Source organism: Pseudophryne corroboree, chromosome 3 (assembly GCF_028390025.1).
Source record: "Pseudophryne corroboree isolate aPseCor3 chromosome 3, aPseCor3.hap2, whole genome shotgun sequence".
Lineage (NCBI taxonomy): Eukaryota > Metazoa > Chordata > Amphibia > Anura > Myobatrachidae > Pseudophryne > Pseudophryne corroboree.
In genome coordinates this window covers 39,538,426-39,554,392 of record NC_086446.1, presented here as the reverse complement: position 1 = coordinate 39,554,392, position 15,967 = coordinate 39,538,426, and the positions used below count along the sequence as shown (strand labels likewise).

The following is a 15,967-nucleotide window of genomic DNA, read 5'->3' as shown; positions in this document are numbered from 1 at the left end:
TTCTCTGCAGATCTCTGTGGAGAAAATGGCGCCGGTTAGTGCTGAAGGACTAAGCTCCGCCCCCTCCATCGGTGGGCTTCGGTCCCGCTCAATCTCAAAACTGGCGGGTGATTTTAAAGAATTACTGCCTCCTCAGTGCCTATAATAATGCGAGATATAGAGGTTATTATTGCTGCCCAGGGTGCCCCCCCTGCACCCTGCACCCATCAGTGCCCGCTAGTGTGTGTAGTGTGTGGGAGCAATGGCGCACAGCATTACCGCTGCATGCTTACCTCAGTGAAGATCAGAAGTCTTCTGCTGCCTTGAAGTCTTCTTTTCTTCTTATACTCACCTGGCTTCAATCTTCCGGCTCTGTGAGGAGGACGGCGGCGCGGCTCTGGGACGAACAGCGGGGGGGAGACCTGCGTTCCGACTCCTTCTGGAGCTAATGGTGTCCAGTAGCCTAAGAAGCAGAGCCTATCACTTAAGTAGGTCTGCTTCTCTCTCCTCAGTCCCACGATGCAGGGAGCCTGTTGCCAGCAGTGCTCCCTGAAAATAAAAAACCTAACAAAATTCTTTTTCAGAGAAACTCAGGAGAGCTCCCCTGTAGTGCACCCAATCTCCTCTGGGTACAGGATCTAACTGAGGTCTGGAGGAGGGGCATAGAGAGAGGAGCCAGTGTACACCCATTCTAAAGTTCTTTAGAGTGCCCATGTCTCCTGCGGAGCCCGTCTATACCCCATGGTCCTTACGGAGTCCCCAGCATCCTCTAGGACGTAAGAGAAATGAACAATTCATACTAACAAGTAGAGAGAATTTTTAGTACTGTATACCCTTCCTCCATAGAGCGGGTTACAGGGAGACTCACCACACTTCCATATCCAAACAAATACGCTGACAAGATGCTGAGTGGATTCAGACGCTACTGGTGTACACTGCCGTTCTGATAACTGATGCAAGACACGGACGCTCACAAACGGACATGGACGCTCAGTGAAATACCATGTGTATGCAGATGATTAAGGCCTGCAATTCGCTCTGGCAATCTCTAGTGTACACAACCGCGGAGTCTAAGCTGCGACCGAGTACCCTCGTGGTAGCGTCTGAGACGGAAGTGAGGTCATTCAGTTCATGGACGGGAGACGTGCGGAAACTGGTCATGAACTTGGGGGAGGGGCAGCCAGGAGAGCGTCTGATTCCCCCCCGTTGACTTTAACTTTAAGGATCGCGGCCTCAAAATAGTCCTGGTGCCCATGATCCCTAGAGCGTAGCGCTGTCGCACCAGAGAGTGTTCGGCGCATCAACACAGTTTTTAGTTTCCACCAAAAGCAGTGTAGCTGTGTCCGGACCCACCTAGTAAGAGGAAATCCATAGACTTACCTTCCCCCCATGCTCCGGCCACAGCCTGGTTACGTCTGCTGGACCTGCTAGAACATCCGACACAGACGCCCGTCGAGACAGCACTGTACCGCGAAGGTAAGCGTTGTTGTGACCCGGTGGGGAGTTGTTGGAGCGACTCTTTCCAGTATGCGTTTAAGACGCTGTTAAGAAAAGTCGCTAAAAAAAAACATAGACTATAAAAATAACATAATAAAAGCTTCAGGCTGCTTTATTAACAGCAGCCCTGTGACCATGGTCCGGCTCCTGCAGCACCAAACAAAAAACTGATTTGACTTAGTCAGTGGGCGGGATTATATGGTGAAGCCCTGATGCATCCTGGGAGGCCAGAAAGCTCGTGACCGTTTGGTGCCATTTTCGCTGTCGCTCCGGCATATCCCAATGTTATCCTGTGGATAACCTGTGGACCCAGCCAGAGAATAAAGGACTTAAACACGGTCAGTCCCTGGAACTGGATGGTCTTACTGGGGAATTCTACAAACTTTTGCGATCCTCTCTGGTTGCTCTGCTTACAGCATTTTTCACTTATATCTTAGGTGGTCATACTACTCCATATTTCAATGATGTAATTTTAAAAGTCCTGCCTAAGCCTAGTAGAGATCCCTCACTGCCAGGTTCTTATCGCCCGATCTCGCTACTTAATGCTGACTATAAACTTTTTACAAAAAATTCTAGCTGAACAATTTAAACATATAGTTCCATCTCTAGCACATAGCGACCAGACAGGCGTTTTTGGGGGAAGAAACTCTTTTTCCAATATATGGAAGGATGTATCTACATTTTGATAATATACAGGATGACACTCTTAATGTCTTTTTATCACTTGACGCTGAGAAGTAACTTGACCTGGTAGTGAGGGATCATCTTTTCGAAACCCTACGCTGTTATGGCTTTCCCCTTCAAATGATCCTCCTAAATATTCTTTACTCTTCTTCCATTTCCAGAATACTAATAATTTTATGTCAAAATATTTTACCATTTATAGAGGCACTCAGAAAGGTTGCCCACTCTCCAGTCTGTTATTCACCTTGGTTTTGGAACATTTCACCATCTCTATTCACTCCAACACACTATTCCATGGTATTTGTTCAAGTAACCAAGAATTGAAGCTGTCTCTCTTCGCGGACGACATGCTGCTTTTTGTATCCAGCCCTGCTGTTTCCATCCCTGCTATATTAAACAAAATTAACAATTTTCACTCTTTTGCAAGATATAAAACGAAATGACAAAAATCTGAGGTCCTCCCGCTTACAAGGCCTGATTTACATCTGCAATGTCCCCTCCTGAGTACCACTTTCTGTGTAAATTTATCTAAATTGAAATAATTAGTTATTTTTATTATTCCTTCCATTTCTAAAATGTATTCTGACAACTTCTCTGTGGTCATTGATAGGATTATCCAGTCTACTCTGCACTAGATGAATCTGCCCCCGTTATTGATAGGAAGGACAGCAAAGGTTACAAATATTTTATTTCCTAAACTTGCTTATCCTTTACAAATGCTCCCTCTGGTGCTTTCAAGATTCAGGGGAACTAGAAGAGGCTGGAATAAATCCCAGCAAAAATATAAGAACATGAGGAATAAAGGTGTATATAATATATCCTCAAAAACCCTTAGTGAAAGCGAGAAAGCACTTATTTCAAAGGGACTGGAATTTGCCTCCTCAAAAGAACCTGAACTATTTGAATTATTTATAGAGCTCAAGACACACCTGAGATTTATGAAGAAAGAGCTACTTCTTTAATAAGAACATGAAGAGAAATGGAGAAGTTGCATTACCCTTTCTGCTAGATAGCCAAGATCAAGGAGCATTAGATATACTAAATGAACTCTGCACTGAACAAGAACCTACCCAAGATATTGCTTATGATGTGAATTCTACTAAATCCAGATTTAAAAATAAATCCGAATTCTATACGACCCAACAAAAAAGTGGTTATATTGAAACTTTTTATGCGGCTACTCTTAGTGATTTTAGAAAATGATGTACCTCTACCAATAAATATAAACAAAAGTATAATTTACATCCAAATGAAAGAAAAGCACTTAAAACCCTAAAGGATGATAATTCGACCATAATAAAGACAGCAGATAAGGGCGGCGGCGGCATAGATATACAAGACAAAAGTGACTACATCAGTGAGGCCACTAGAGAAATGAATAATTCCAAGTTCCACACCATACTTCCCAAAGATCCTACAGTGGAACATCTGAGTTAACAAAAACTTTTACTTGATGATGCACTACAAAAGGGGCGGTGTCAAAGAACAAATATAATTTTTTAATTCACATCCTATTATCCCCACATACTATCACTTACCTAAAATATACAAATCTCGTTCTTCACCTCCTGGGCATCCTATAATTTCTGGAGTGGGATCCTTAACCACAAATTTATCTGCATCTACCTCACATTATTAGATTAAAATCGACTATTAGACTCGACTCACTTTATCAACCTTATTAAATACATGAAATGGAAAACTGATTATGTATTTTTGACTTGTGATGTCAAGTCTCTATATACAATATACCACACATAGGAGGCATTAATGCAGTTAAGAATTATTTGATTCCTGATGATAATTTTACTTTAGCACTGAGTAACTTTATTCTTGATTCAGTTCACTTTATACTTTTGATTCCAAATTTTATTTACAGAAGCACGGTACTGCCATGGGCACCAGATTCACCCCAAGTTTTGATAATCTATATATGGGACTCTTTGAAAAGACTTACGTCTGGGAGGGACCGTTTGGGGCGAATCTGGTGATCTATGGTCGGTACATTGATGACATGTTCTTTATTTGGGAAGCTGATGGGGTTTCCACACAATCGTTTATTTATTATTTAAATTACAACACCTTTGGATTGATATTTACGAGCACTATGCACCCCACAAGAATATTCTTGGACATCGCCCTCCAAGTAGAAGGGATCTGTTTAATTACCTACACAGAAAAAAATATGTTGATTGCAGTAAGCTTAACTTTAACAGATGTCATTACAAACCATGGCTATTGAACATTCCAAAGAGCCAATACCTAAGAATACCTAAGAATGTGGCTAAGAGACGGCAAATTCATCAAAGTTTAATAAATACTTCTTGGTATTTGCTACGCCTAAAAGATAACGATCCACCTATTGAGACCAATGTCACACCTGATTGATTGCAATATGTAATCAGAAACAGGGTAGGGTGCTACAGGGATGGGGGGGGGTTAATGGGTGAGAGAGTGTTAGTTTATTTTATGATTTGTTTTGCTATCATTTTCATTGTGAACTGCTATTCACGGATATAGTTTGTGCATCATAAATAATTCTGACGTTTCCTGAATTGTGCAACTGATTTTGACACTCTAATTTCTACGAACACAGATTTTTCTATAATATTAGATGAACATTTAAGCTGTGCTATTGTCTGTTCGATTATTCTCCTCATCTTATATAAGTACTAGACACTTGACATTGTTAGCCACACAACTGTTATTTTTATGTCTTCTTGGCATATATTATCTGAATGAGTTTGTACAATTATATTGCTCTGCACAATCTTTATTGTATGTCATACAATGCCTCAATAAAAATAATTTTGAAAAAAAAATCTTGCTACTATGGATAGCTGGATTTGTTCTCATACTATCATTAAATGATCTTATAACTGTGGTAAGACCAAATGTATTACGTGTAGTCACATTTTGAACAGAACGCTGGATTTGAATCTAGTTCACTTAGACATAGTTTTAAGATCAAAAAACTTCATCAACTGTCATAGTTCGTTTGTTGTTTATAAAAACACTTGTGTATGTGGGGCACAGTATATAGGAAGAACAACCCGCACACTGAATCTGATTTTCCTAGAACAGGATCCTGAATAGTGACAGAAATTGTGTACAGATCGTGAGCGCAATGAAGCCGCTGTTTGACAGGAAGTTGGCATTTCTGGGCGGAAAACCTGCTGTTTTCTGGCTGTCTAAAAAAATACAAGCTTGCCCAGACGTTTTTAAGGAGGCCTCTGACGTCAGCGATGACCACTTCCAGCGGTTGTGTCACAGGAATTGTGTATGACCTTGCCTTGCGCAGATAGGAAACATCAACGATGTTCCGATAATTGTGTTTGGTTTTGTGATCAGCCCGCATTTTGCGATGCATTCGCAATTTCTGCAACGGGCGTTTTCAAAATCTTTCTCTAATGGGCAAAACCATGTGCACTGCAGGGGGGGGCAAATGTAACATGTGCAGAGAGAGTTAGATTTGGGTGGGTTATATTGTTTCTGTGCAGGTTAAATACGGTCTGCTTTATTTTTACAGTGCAGTTTAGATTTCTGTTTGAACAAATGCCACCCACATCTAACTCTCTCTGCACGTTACATCTGCCCCACCTGCAGTGCACATGGATTTTCCAATTAGAGGAAGATTTTTCTTTTGCGATCAACCTTGAATCAGGCCCATAGACGGTTATATAACACAATGGTCTGTTATTGTTTTGGAGAGAGGTGCCGATATCTACTGCCAGAAACAAACTGGGGCTCCTATTTGGATTCGGCAGTTGTAAACTTGCAAGCGCACGTGACAGGAAGGGAGGGTGGAGCAGGGCGCAAGGATACGACACACAAGGACATGCTGTGAGTCAGGGGGCGTGGACTTGCTGCACGCCGCCATTTCCATGGAGATGCACACTTTGTGCAGTGGGGACGGCTAAACCAGACAGCCAGAGGGTGTGGCCTTCTCATCCCTCTGTGGAACCGGACAAACCCACCAGCCCATCAGCCTTTCTGGAATATGCCAGAAGTGCCAGATGCGCAGTCCGGCCCTGTTTAGTGCAATAAAGAAATACTGTAAGTTTCATCTGAGTGATCTTTTCCAGTCTTATATTAATGACACACATTCCAATTATCTGCAGATGGGTAACAGTGTCACTGTGTGACTGGAGTGTAGCTACAACCCTGTTGTGTATCAGATCTTTGTAATGCTTTACTCCTGTGTGATTTCTGATGTTTAACAAGATACGATTTGTCTGAAAAACATTTCCCACACTCAGAGCATGGAAATGGTTTCTCACCTGTGTGACTTCTCTGATGTCTAACAAGACGTGATTTGAGTGGAAAACATTTCTCACACTCAGAGCATAGAAATGGTTTCTCACCTATGTGACTTCTCTGATGTCTAACAAGTTCTGATTTGCCTGAAAAACATTTTCCACACTCAGAGCATGGAAATGGTTTCACACCTGTGTGAATTCTCTGATGTCTAACGAGCTGTGATTTAAGTGCACAACTTTTCCCACACTCAGAGCATGGAAATGGTTTCTCACCTATGTGACTTATCTGATGTCTAAGAAGATCTGATTTACATGAAAAACATTTCCCACACTCAGAGCATGGAAATGGTTTCTCACCTGTGTGTCTTCTCTGGTGTATAACAAGTTCTGATTTGCCTGAAAAACATTTCCCACACTCAGAACATGGAAATGGTTTCACACCTGTGTGACTTCTCTGATGTCTAACAAGATGTGATTTGAGTGTAAAACTTTTCCCACACTCAGAGCATGGCAATAGTTTCTCACCTGTGTGACTTCTCTGATGTATAACAAGCTGTGATTTGTGTGCAAAACTTTTTCCACACTCAGAGCATAGAAATGGTTTCTCACCTGTGTGACTAATCTGATGTCTAGCAAGATCTGATTTATGTAAAAAACATTTCCCACACTCAGAACATGGAAATGGTTTCACACCTGTGTGACTTCTCTGATGTCTAACAAGCAGTGATTTGTGTGCAAAACTTTTCCTACACTCAGAGCATGGAAATGGTTTCTCACCTGTGTGACTTTTCTGATGTGTAACAAGACGTGATTTGAGTGTAAAACTTTTCCCACACTCAGAGCATGGAAATGGTCTCTCACCTGTGTGACTTCTCTGATGTATAACAAGTTTTGATTTGATAGAAAAATATTTCCCACACTCAGAACAGGGAAATATTTTATCACGTGTATGAGCTGCGTGATGTGTAATAAAATCTGAGGTATCAGATGAACAGTCAACGCGATTAGAGGGATCGGATGAAGTACCAGCACTGTGAGGTACTGGATGTATAGTTAGAGTAATGGGGATGTCTCCTGGAGAATCCTGTGTGATGTTATCTTCTATTTTATTATCTGCAGACAAGATGAGATCTCGCTCCAAGGAATTCCTGCTTGTGCCTCCATCTGCTGAAAATAATATAACTATTACTATGCACAGTTCTATATACAGTGCACACATATTACTCCGCTCTACAGAGAATAACAAGAAAATCACAGTATTCCCTGCCCCAGTGGAGCTAACAATCTATATTCCACATGACACACTAGGGTTCATATGTGTCAGAAGTCAATTAAACTACCAGTATGATTTTTGCAGAGGTGTAGATACAAACTCCACACATATATAACCTTGGTTGGGAACTGAAGTCATGACTAATACTGCGAGACAACACTGCTCACCACTACATCACCGTGTCACTATTATGAATAATGTTTAGTTGTTAAATTTCAGCTTAAAAACTATGACTACATTATTACAATTATAAATGTACCAACATCAAATAAGACTCTCAGAAAACAGATAAAATATTGTCTTCTGCTGCCACAACTACAGATGTCATAGCCCCGGGATGTAGTCAATTTACCTACAACCAAAATTCCCACTGTCAAAATACGGACAACCATTGACCGATGGTCAAAATACTGACTTGGTCAAAATATCGGCATTAAAAATGCCCACAGGTCACAAAATCGACGAGTTTTTCATGCTTTTTTTCATTGAAACCGACTTGTTCATACTTTACCATCCCAGTGGACATGGAGGGGGAATAATATGATTTTAACTACCTACTGGTAAATCCTTTTCTAGTAGTCCATAGAGGATACTGGGGTCCACATTAGTAACATGGGGTATAGACGGGTACACTAGAAGACTTGGGCACTTTAAGAATTTAACAGTGTGCGCTGGCTCCTCCCTCTATGCCCCTCCTACCAGACTCAGTCTAGAAAATGTGCCCGAGGAGATGAACATACTCTGAGAGGATTTAAAAGGCTAGTGGTGAGAATAAAACCAGCACACACAAGAGAAAGGCCATGCTAACCAAACTTGAACAGGGACAGCTTGAACAGGGACATGCTAACCAAACTTGAAAAGGGACAGCAACAGCTAAACCAACTTAACCAAGTAACCGTGCAGGAAAAAACCTGAAGCGCTGGGTGGGCGCCCAGTATCCTCTATGGACTACGAGAAAATAATTTACCGGTAGGTAATTAAAATCCTATTTTCTCTTATATCCTAGAGGATTCTGGGGTCCACATTAGTACCATGGGGATGTACCAAAGCTCCCAAACCGGGTGGGAGAGTGCTGAGGTCCCTGCAGAACTGATTGACCAAGCTGACGGTCCTCAGCGGCCAAAGTATCGAACTTGTAGAACTTAGCAAACGTGTTCAATCATGATTAAGTAGCTGCTCGACAGAGCTGTAAAGGCGAGACACCCTGGGCAGCTGCCCAGGAAGAACCCACCGACCTAATAGAGTGGGCCTGTACAGATTTTGGAACCTGCCGTAGAATAAGCATGCTGTATAGTAAGCCTGATCCAGCGAGCAATAGACTGCTTTAAAGCAGGACACCCAATTTTATTTGGATCATAGAGAAAAAACAGTGAGTCCGACTTTCTGTGACGAGCTGTCCGCTTCACATAAATCTTCAAAGCCCTCACAACATCTAGGGACTTCGAAGCAGAAGAGGTGTCTGTAACCACCGGAACCACAATAGGTTGGTTGATATGAAACGCAGACACCACCTTTGGAAGAAATTGCTGAAGAGTTCTAAGATCAGCTCTATCCTCATGAAAAATCAAATAAGGGCTCTTGTGAGACAACGCCCCCAGTTCCAACACATGCCTGGCAGAAGCCAAAGCCAACAGTGTGATGGTCTTCCAAGTAAGAAACTTTATGTCCACCACCTGTAAGGGCTCAAACCATTCTGATTGTAGGAACTGCAACACCACGTTGAGTTACCAAGGTGTCGTAGGAGGCACAAAGGGCGGTTGGATGTGCAGAACCCCCTTCAAGAACATCTGAACCTCAGGGAGAGAAGCCAATTGTTTCTGGAAGAAAATGGATAAGGCTGAAATCTGGACTTTTATGGAGCCCAGACATAGGACCACATCCACACCTGACTGCAGAAAACGTCCCAGTTGTAATTCTACCACAGAAAAGTTCCTGTTCTCACACCAACAGACGTATATTTTCTAAATGCAGTGGTATTGCTTAGACGTTACCCCTTTCCTGGCTTGGATCAAAGTTGGAATAACCTTGTCCGGGATCCCCTTCCAGGCTAGAATTTGACGTTCGACTTCCATGCCGTCAAACGTAGCCGTGGTAAGTCTTAATAGACGAACGGCCCCTGTTGCAGGAGATCCTCTCGAAGAGGTAGAGGCCACGGATCCTCCAGAAGTATGTCCAGCAGATCCGCAAACCAAGCCCTTCTTGGCCAGGCCGGAGCAATGAGAATTGCATGAACCTTTTCCCTTTTTATTCTTTTGAGAATTCTTGGGATCAATGGAAGTAGTGGAAACACGTACACCATCTGGTAGATCCAAGTAGTCACCAGAGCATCCACTGCCACTGCCTGTGGGTCCCTCAACCTGGAAAAATACCACTTTAGCGTCTTGATGAGACGAGAGGCCATCATGTTGATTTGTGGCATTCCCCAACGATGAGACAAGCACTCAAACACCTCCGGGTGAAGGCCCCACTCTCCTGGGTGGAGGTCGTGTCTGATGAGGTAGTCTGCTTCCCAGTTGTCTACTCCTGGAAAGAAGATTGCCGACAACGCCACAGTGTGTTTCTCTGCCCAGAGGAGAATCCTTGTTATCTCTGACATTGCTGCTCTGCTCTTCATTCCGCCCTGTCGGATTATGTACGTTACCGCCGTCACATTGTCTGACTGAACCTGAATGGCGTGATCTTGAAGAAGATGTGATGCCTGTAGAAGGGTGTTGTATATGGCCCTTAGTTCCAGAATGTTGATTGGAAGAATGGTTTCCTGACTTGACCATTTTCCTTGGACTGTTCCCCCTGGGTGACTGCTCAACAACCTCTGAGGCTTGCGTCTGTGGTTCGCAGAATCCAATCTTGAATCCCAAACCTTCAACACTTGGTCAGGTGAGAAGTCTGAAGCCACCCCAGAAGAGAAATCCTGGCTTTTGGCGACAGACATATCTTTTGGTATACGTGAAGATGTGATCTGGACCTTTTGTCTAACAGATACAGCAAGGGCCTTGCGTGAAACCTTCCATACTGTAGTGCCTCGTAAGAGTTTACCATCTTCCTCAGAAGGCGAATGCATAGATGCACCAATATCCGGGTTGGTTTTACAACGTCCTGCACCATCGACTGGATTACCAATACCTTCTCTAATGGAAGGAATACCTTCTGGGACTCCGTATCCAGTATCATCCTCAGGAATGGAATCCTCCGCATTGGTTCCAGGTGAGATTTTGGTAGGTTCAGAATCCACCCGTGATCCTGGAGTAGTCTGGTTGAGAGGCCAATGTTGTCCAACAGCCTCTCCCTGGAAGTGTGCTTTTATCAGTAGATCGACCAGGTACGGTATTATGTTCACTCCGTTTGCGGAGGATAAACATCATCATCTCTGCCATGACCTTGGTGAACACCCTCGGTGCCGTGGATCCTACATACGTATCCAGAGACACCAGGAATTTCCCCTCCTCCAGACCTGAGATCACCGCTCTCAGAGACTCCATCTTGAATTTTATCATCCGCAAGTACGGGTTGAGTGACTTGAGGTTGAGAATGGGCCTTACCGAACCGTTCGGCTTCGGTACCACAAACAGGTTGGAATAATAACCCTTGTTTAGTAGCTGAGGTGGAACTGGAACAATGATCTGCATCTGTACCAGTTTTTGAATTGCTTTCTGTAAAGTCAAACTTGCTTCTTGAGAAACTGGTAAGCCCGATTTGAAAAATCTGCGAGGTGGGAGTTCCTGAAACTCTAGTCTGTATCCCTGGGCGATAAGATCTTTACCCAGGGATTTTGGCACGAAGTTGTCCATATGTGACTGAAATCTTTTAATCGGGCTCCCACCCGCATGTCTTCCAAAGCTGAAGGCTTTGAGGAAGCAGAACCGGAGTTCTGTTCCTGTGAACTTGCAGCTGTAGGTTTTCTGGGTTTACCTCTAGCACCTCTGAAGGCAGTAGAAGAACCTCTGTTTTTGTTCTTAAATTTGGCAGTCCGAAAGGAATGCAAAGTTGGAGCTGAGTAGGTCTTTCTGACACGGGAGGCTGCGGAATGAAGATATGTAGACTTACCTGCAGTTGCCTTGGATATCCATGTAACCAGTTCATCTCCAAACAAGGCCTCACCTGTGAATGGTAGGCTTTCAGGAATCCGCACCTGCAGTCCACTGGCATAGCCAAAAGCCTCTGTGTGCTGACATTGCCGTGGCAGTTGTCCGAGCGTTGAGCAAGCCAATTTCTTTCATGGCTTCCACTATAAAATTTGCAGAGTCCTGTATATGCTGTAGGAGTAAAACTCTCTCTCCCCTGGGTAAGAAATCTATCAATTAGATTACCTGACCATTTAGCAGTGGCCCTAGTGATCCATGCACAAGCAATAGTGGGTCTCTGGGCTACCCCAACAGCTGTGTACGGGGATTTGAGAGCGGTCTCAATCTTGTGTCTTGCGTTCTTTAAGGAGGCTGCCCCAGGGACAGGTAAGACTTTCTTACGTGACAGTCTAGATACCGATGTGTCTCCAATCGGTGGGTTTTCCCATTTTTTCCTATCCTCCTGAGGAGATGGAAAGGATATGAGTAATCTCTTAAAGATTTGAAACTTCTTCTCAGGATTAACCCAAGTTTCTTCAAACAGAGCATTTAACTCTTTTGATGCTGGAAAAGTAGCAAAGGATTTATTTTTTACGTTAAAATAAGACTGCTCCACCTCCTCTGTCACCTTATCAGGAATTTGTAGAACGTCTCTAATAGCTTCTATTAGAGCCTGTACCCCCGTGAAAGAGCTGCATCCCCCCCGCAGAGCCCACCTCACCCTCTTCCACGTCTGACACGTCGTCATCAGTGTCAGCCTGCAGGATCTGGGCCAGTGTATGCTTTTGTGGACCAATGTTAGGGGTCTAGGACGCTGGTATGGGAACTGAATCTCTAGTCATCAGGTCATTCACAGACTGTCTTAAGTATTGCATCTCTTTCTCATTCTGGGATCATTTGAAATATTCAAGATTATCCCATTAAGAGAATCCAAACATGCTGGTTAGCATCCACTAGCCTGAGAATGTGTACTATCATGAGTACATTGTAGAGATCCCCCTGGGGAAGAAAAACACTCTGCGGTTAATGAAACACACTCCTTAGACATTGTATTGTGAAAGTACACCCACACACACACACACAGGAGAAAAGGTTAAGCACGGTTAACCCACACAGAGCCCTTCTAGGGAGACACAGAGTATGATGGAGCCAGCCACACAGCGTCCTTCTAGCTAAAGCTTAAACCTAGCTGGGTCGCAGACTAAGAACCCTTAATAGGGTATTAGTACACTTAACATAGTAACTAAGGTTGAAAAATTACAATTGTCCATCGAGTCCAACCTACTTGTGGTCTCCTATGCAGTCTTATTATAGGACTAGTTATTTTTATGTTCGGACTAGTTATTTAAACTATAATGCGTGCCTACGCACCATAACCCTGAATATGTTTATCCAATAGGAATTTATCGAACCCATTATTAAAGGTGTTGACTGAGTCCGCCGTTACTACTCTCTCAGGCAGGGAATTGCAAACACGTATTGTCCTTACTGTGAAAAAACTTTTTTGCCTCAATGTGCGGAAACGCCTCTCCTCTAACCTAAGCGAGTGACCACGTGTCCTCTGTGCTGATCTATTAGAAAACAGGTCCCTCCCAAGCTCTGTGTATTGACTCCTTATATATTTGTAGATGTTGATCATGTCCCCTCTTAGTCTCCTCTTTTTCAATGTAAACATGCCTAGCCTTGCAAGAATTTCCTCGTATTCCAGCATCTGCATGCCCTTGATTAGTTTGGTCGCCCACCTCTGAACCTTTTCTAGCTCCAGGATATCCTTTGTGTAATATGGTAACCAAAATTGCACACAGTATTCAAGATGAGGCCTCACTAGTGATTTATATAATGGGAGTATAATACTCTCGTCTCTTGCATCAATTCCCCGTTTTGTGCATGCTAATATCTTATTAGCCTACTTTGCTGCACTCCTACTTTGGGTACTGCTGCTTAATTTGTTATCTATGTGAACCACTCAGGCTTTTTCCAGTACAGAATCCCCTAATATTACCCCATTTAATATGTAGGTGTTATTTTTACACTTGTCTGTGTTGAATCTCATTCTCCATTTTGCTGCCCATGCTTCCAGTTTAGTTAAGTCATTCTGAAGAGACTCTGCATCCCCCTCCATATTTATAACCTTACACAATTTGGTATCGTCTGGGAAAATTGATACCATGCTGTCTAGACCTACTGTTAGGTTGTTGATGAAAATGTTGAACAAAAGTGGTCCGAATACAGACCCTTGTGGCATACCACTTAGTGTACTTTAGTCCAATTTGAAAATGATCCATTGACCACAACGCGCTGCTCCCTATTATCTAACCAATTACTGACCCAAGTGCATATTGTGCTCCCTAGCCCTATTTCTTGTAGCTTGTAGTTAAGACGCATGTGTGGTACAGTGTCGAAAGCTTTGGCAAAGTCTAAAAAGATTACATCCACCTCCTTACCCTGATCAAGGTTCGCACTTACTGTTTCATAAAAGCCAAGTAAGTTGGTCTGACATGATCTGTCCTTCAAAATCCATGTTGGTTCCTTTTAATGACCTTATTTGCTTCAAGGAACTTTTTAATACTGTCCCTTAGAATACCTTCCAATACTTTTCCCACTATAGATGTAAGACTAACTGGTCTATAATTACCTGGTTCAGCTTTGCTCCCTTTTCAAATATCGGCACTACCTCCGCTATACGCCAGTCTTTGGGAACCATACCCAATTTAACCGAATCCATGAAGATCAAAAATAGAGGTCTTGCAAGTTCAGCATGCAGCTCCATAAGAACCCTCGGGTGAATTCCATCAGGACCAGGTGACTTATTAATCTTTAACTTTTTTAATCGGTCACAGACTACCTCCTCACATAAATAAGCATTTAGCAGTGGGACATTATCTTTGAGATTTTGTGTTAGACCCAGCATTTGGTCCTCTCTGGTAAATACCATTGAAAAAAACCTTGTTTAGTTTGTTTGCTATCTCATTATAATTTTTGATTAAGACTCCCCTCTTGTCCTTTAAAGGGCCTATACTCTACTTCTTTAGTCTCTTGCTGTTGATGTACTTAAAAAAAAATTGGGATTCACTTTGCTTTCCTTTGCTACTAGTTTTTCTGTTTCTACTTTAGCCGCTCTTATTCCATTTTTACATATGTTGTTACAGTTTTTATAGTGTTGAAATGACTCCGCATCCCCCTCAGATTTGTATTTTTTTTTGAATACTCTTCTTTTTTTGCCCATTAATTCCTTTATATTTTTGTTAAACCACATTGGTTTGGGGTTTTTATTCCTTTTTTGCTGCTGGTGGGAATAAATTTACGAGTATGATCAATTAGAAGTGATTTTAAAACATACCATTTCTCTGTAGTATTTTTTCCTTGAAATAGAATTTCCCATTCAATGTCCCTTAACGCTTCCTTCATCATGTCAAAGTTGGCTTTGCTAAAGTTTAGAGTCCTAGTTGAGCCAGTACAGGACTGCTTATAAAAACAGATATTGAATGTGACCATATTGTGGTCACTGTTACCTATGGGCTCTCCTACTTCAATATTTGATACCAATTCCCCATTGTTAGTTAATACCAGGTCTAAGATTGCATTGTACCTAGCTGGTTCCTCAATTAATTGAACTAAGTAATTATCATTTAGCGTGTTTAAAAACATATTGCCCCTAGCAGTATCACATAAATTGATTTTCCAGTTTATCTCTGGATAGCAAAAGTCTCCCATCACTGCTATGTATCCTACTCCTGCTGCTTTCAATTTGGTTCAGTAACAATTTCTCGTCAGACACATTAATTCCAGACGGCCTGTAGCATAACTCCAATAATAACTTCTTTATTCCTTTACCCCCGCATGCAATCTCTACCCATAAGGTCTCAATAGTATTTACAGTCCCTTCTTGAATATCTTCCCGTATAACAGGTTTTATACATGGCTTTACGTAAATACATACCCCTCCACCCCGTTTATTTAGTCTGTCTCTCCTGTACAGCGTGTAACCCTCTAGATTGACTATCCAATCATCAGATTCATCCCACCACGTTTCAGTAATGCCTAGAATATCATATTCCCTGCTTACTGCGAGGATTTCTAGTTGCCCCTTTTTACCTGTAAGGCTTCTAGCATTTACATACATACAATTGAGATATGTATTTCCCCTTATGGTAGGGACATCATAATTCTTATGCTGTAAAGATGACCCGTTATCGTCGTTGGATACTTTTATT

General features: G+C 42.4%; 1 protein-coding gene across 1 annotated transcript in view; it reads right to left on the bottom strand.

Annotated features, from left to right (window-relative positions):
- Positions 1 to 3,970: 3,970 nt before the first annotated feature.
- The window catches only part of LOC135057126 (uncharacterized), a 184,155-nt gene continuing 172,158 nt past the window's right edge, over positions 3,971 to 15,967 (bottom strand). Inside the window, 1 exon segment of the mRNA XM_063963021.1 lies at positions 3,971 to 7,586. Within this exon segment, the coding sequence (XP_063819091.1) occupies positions 6,295 to 7,586 (1,292 nt within the window). The 3' untranslated portion in view covers positions 3,971 to 6,294.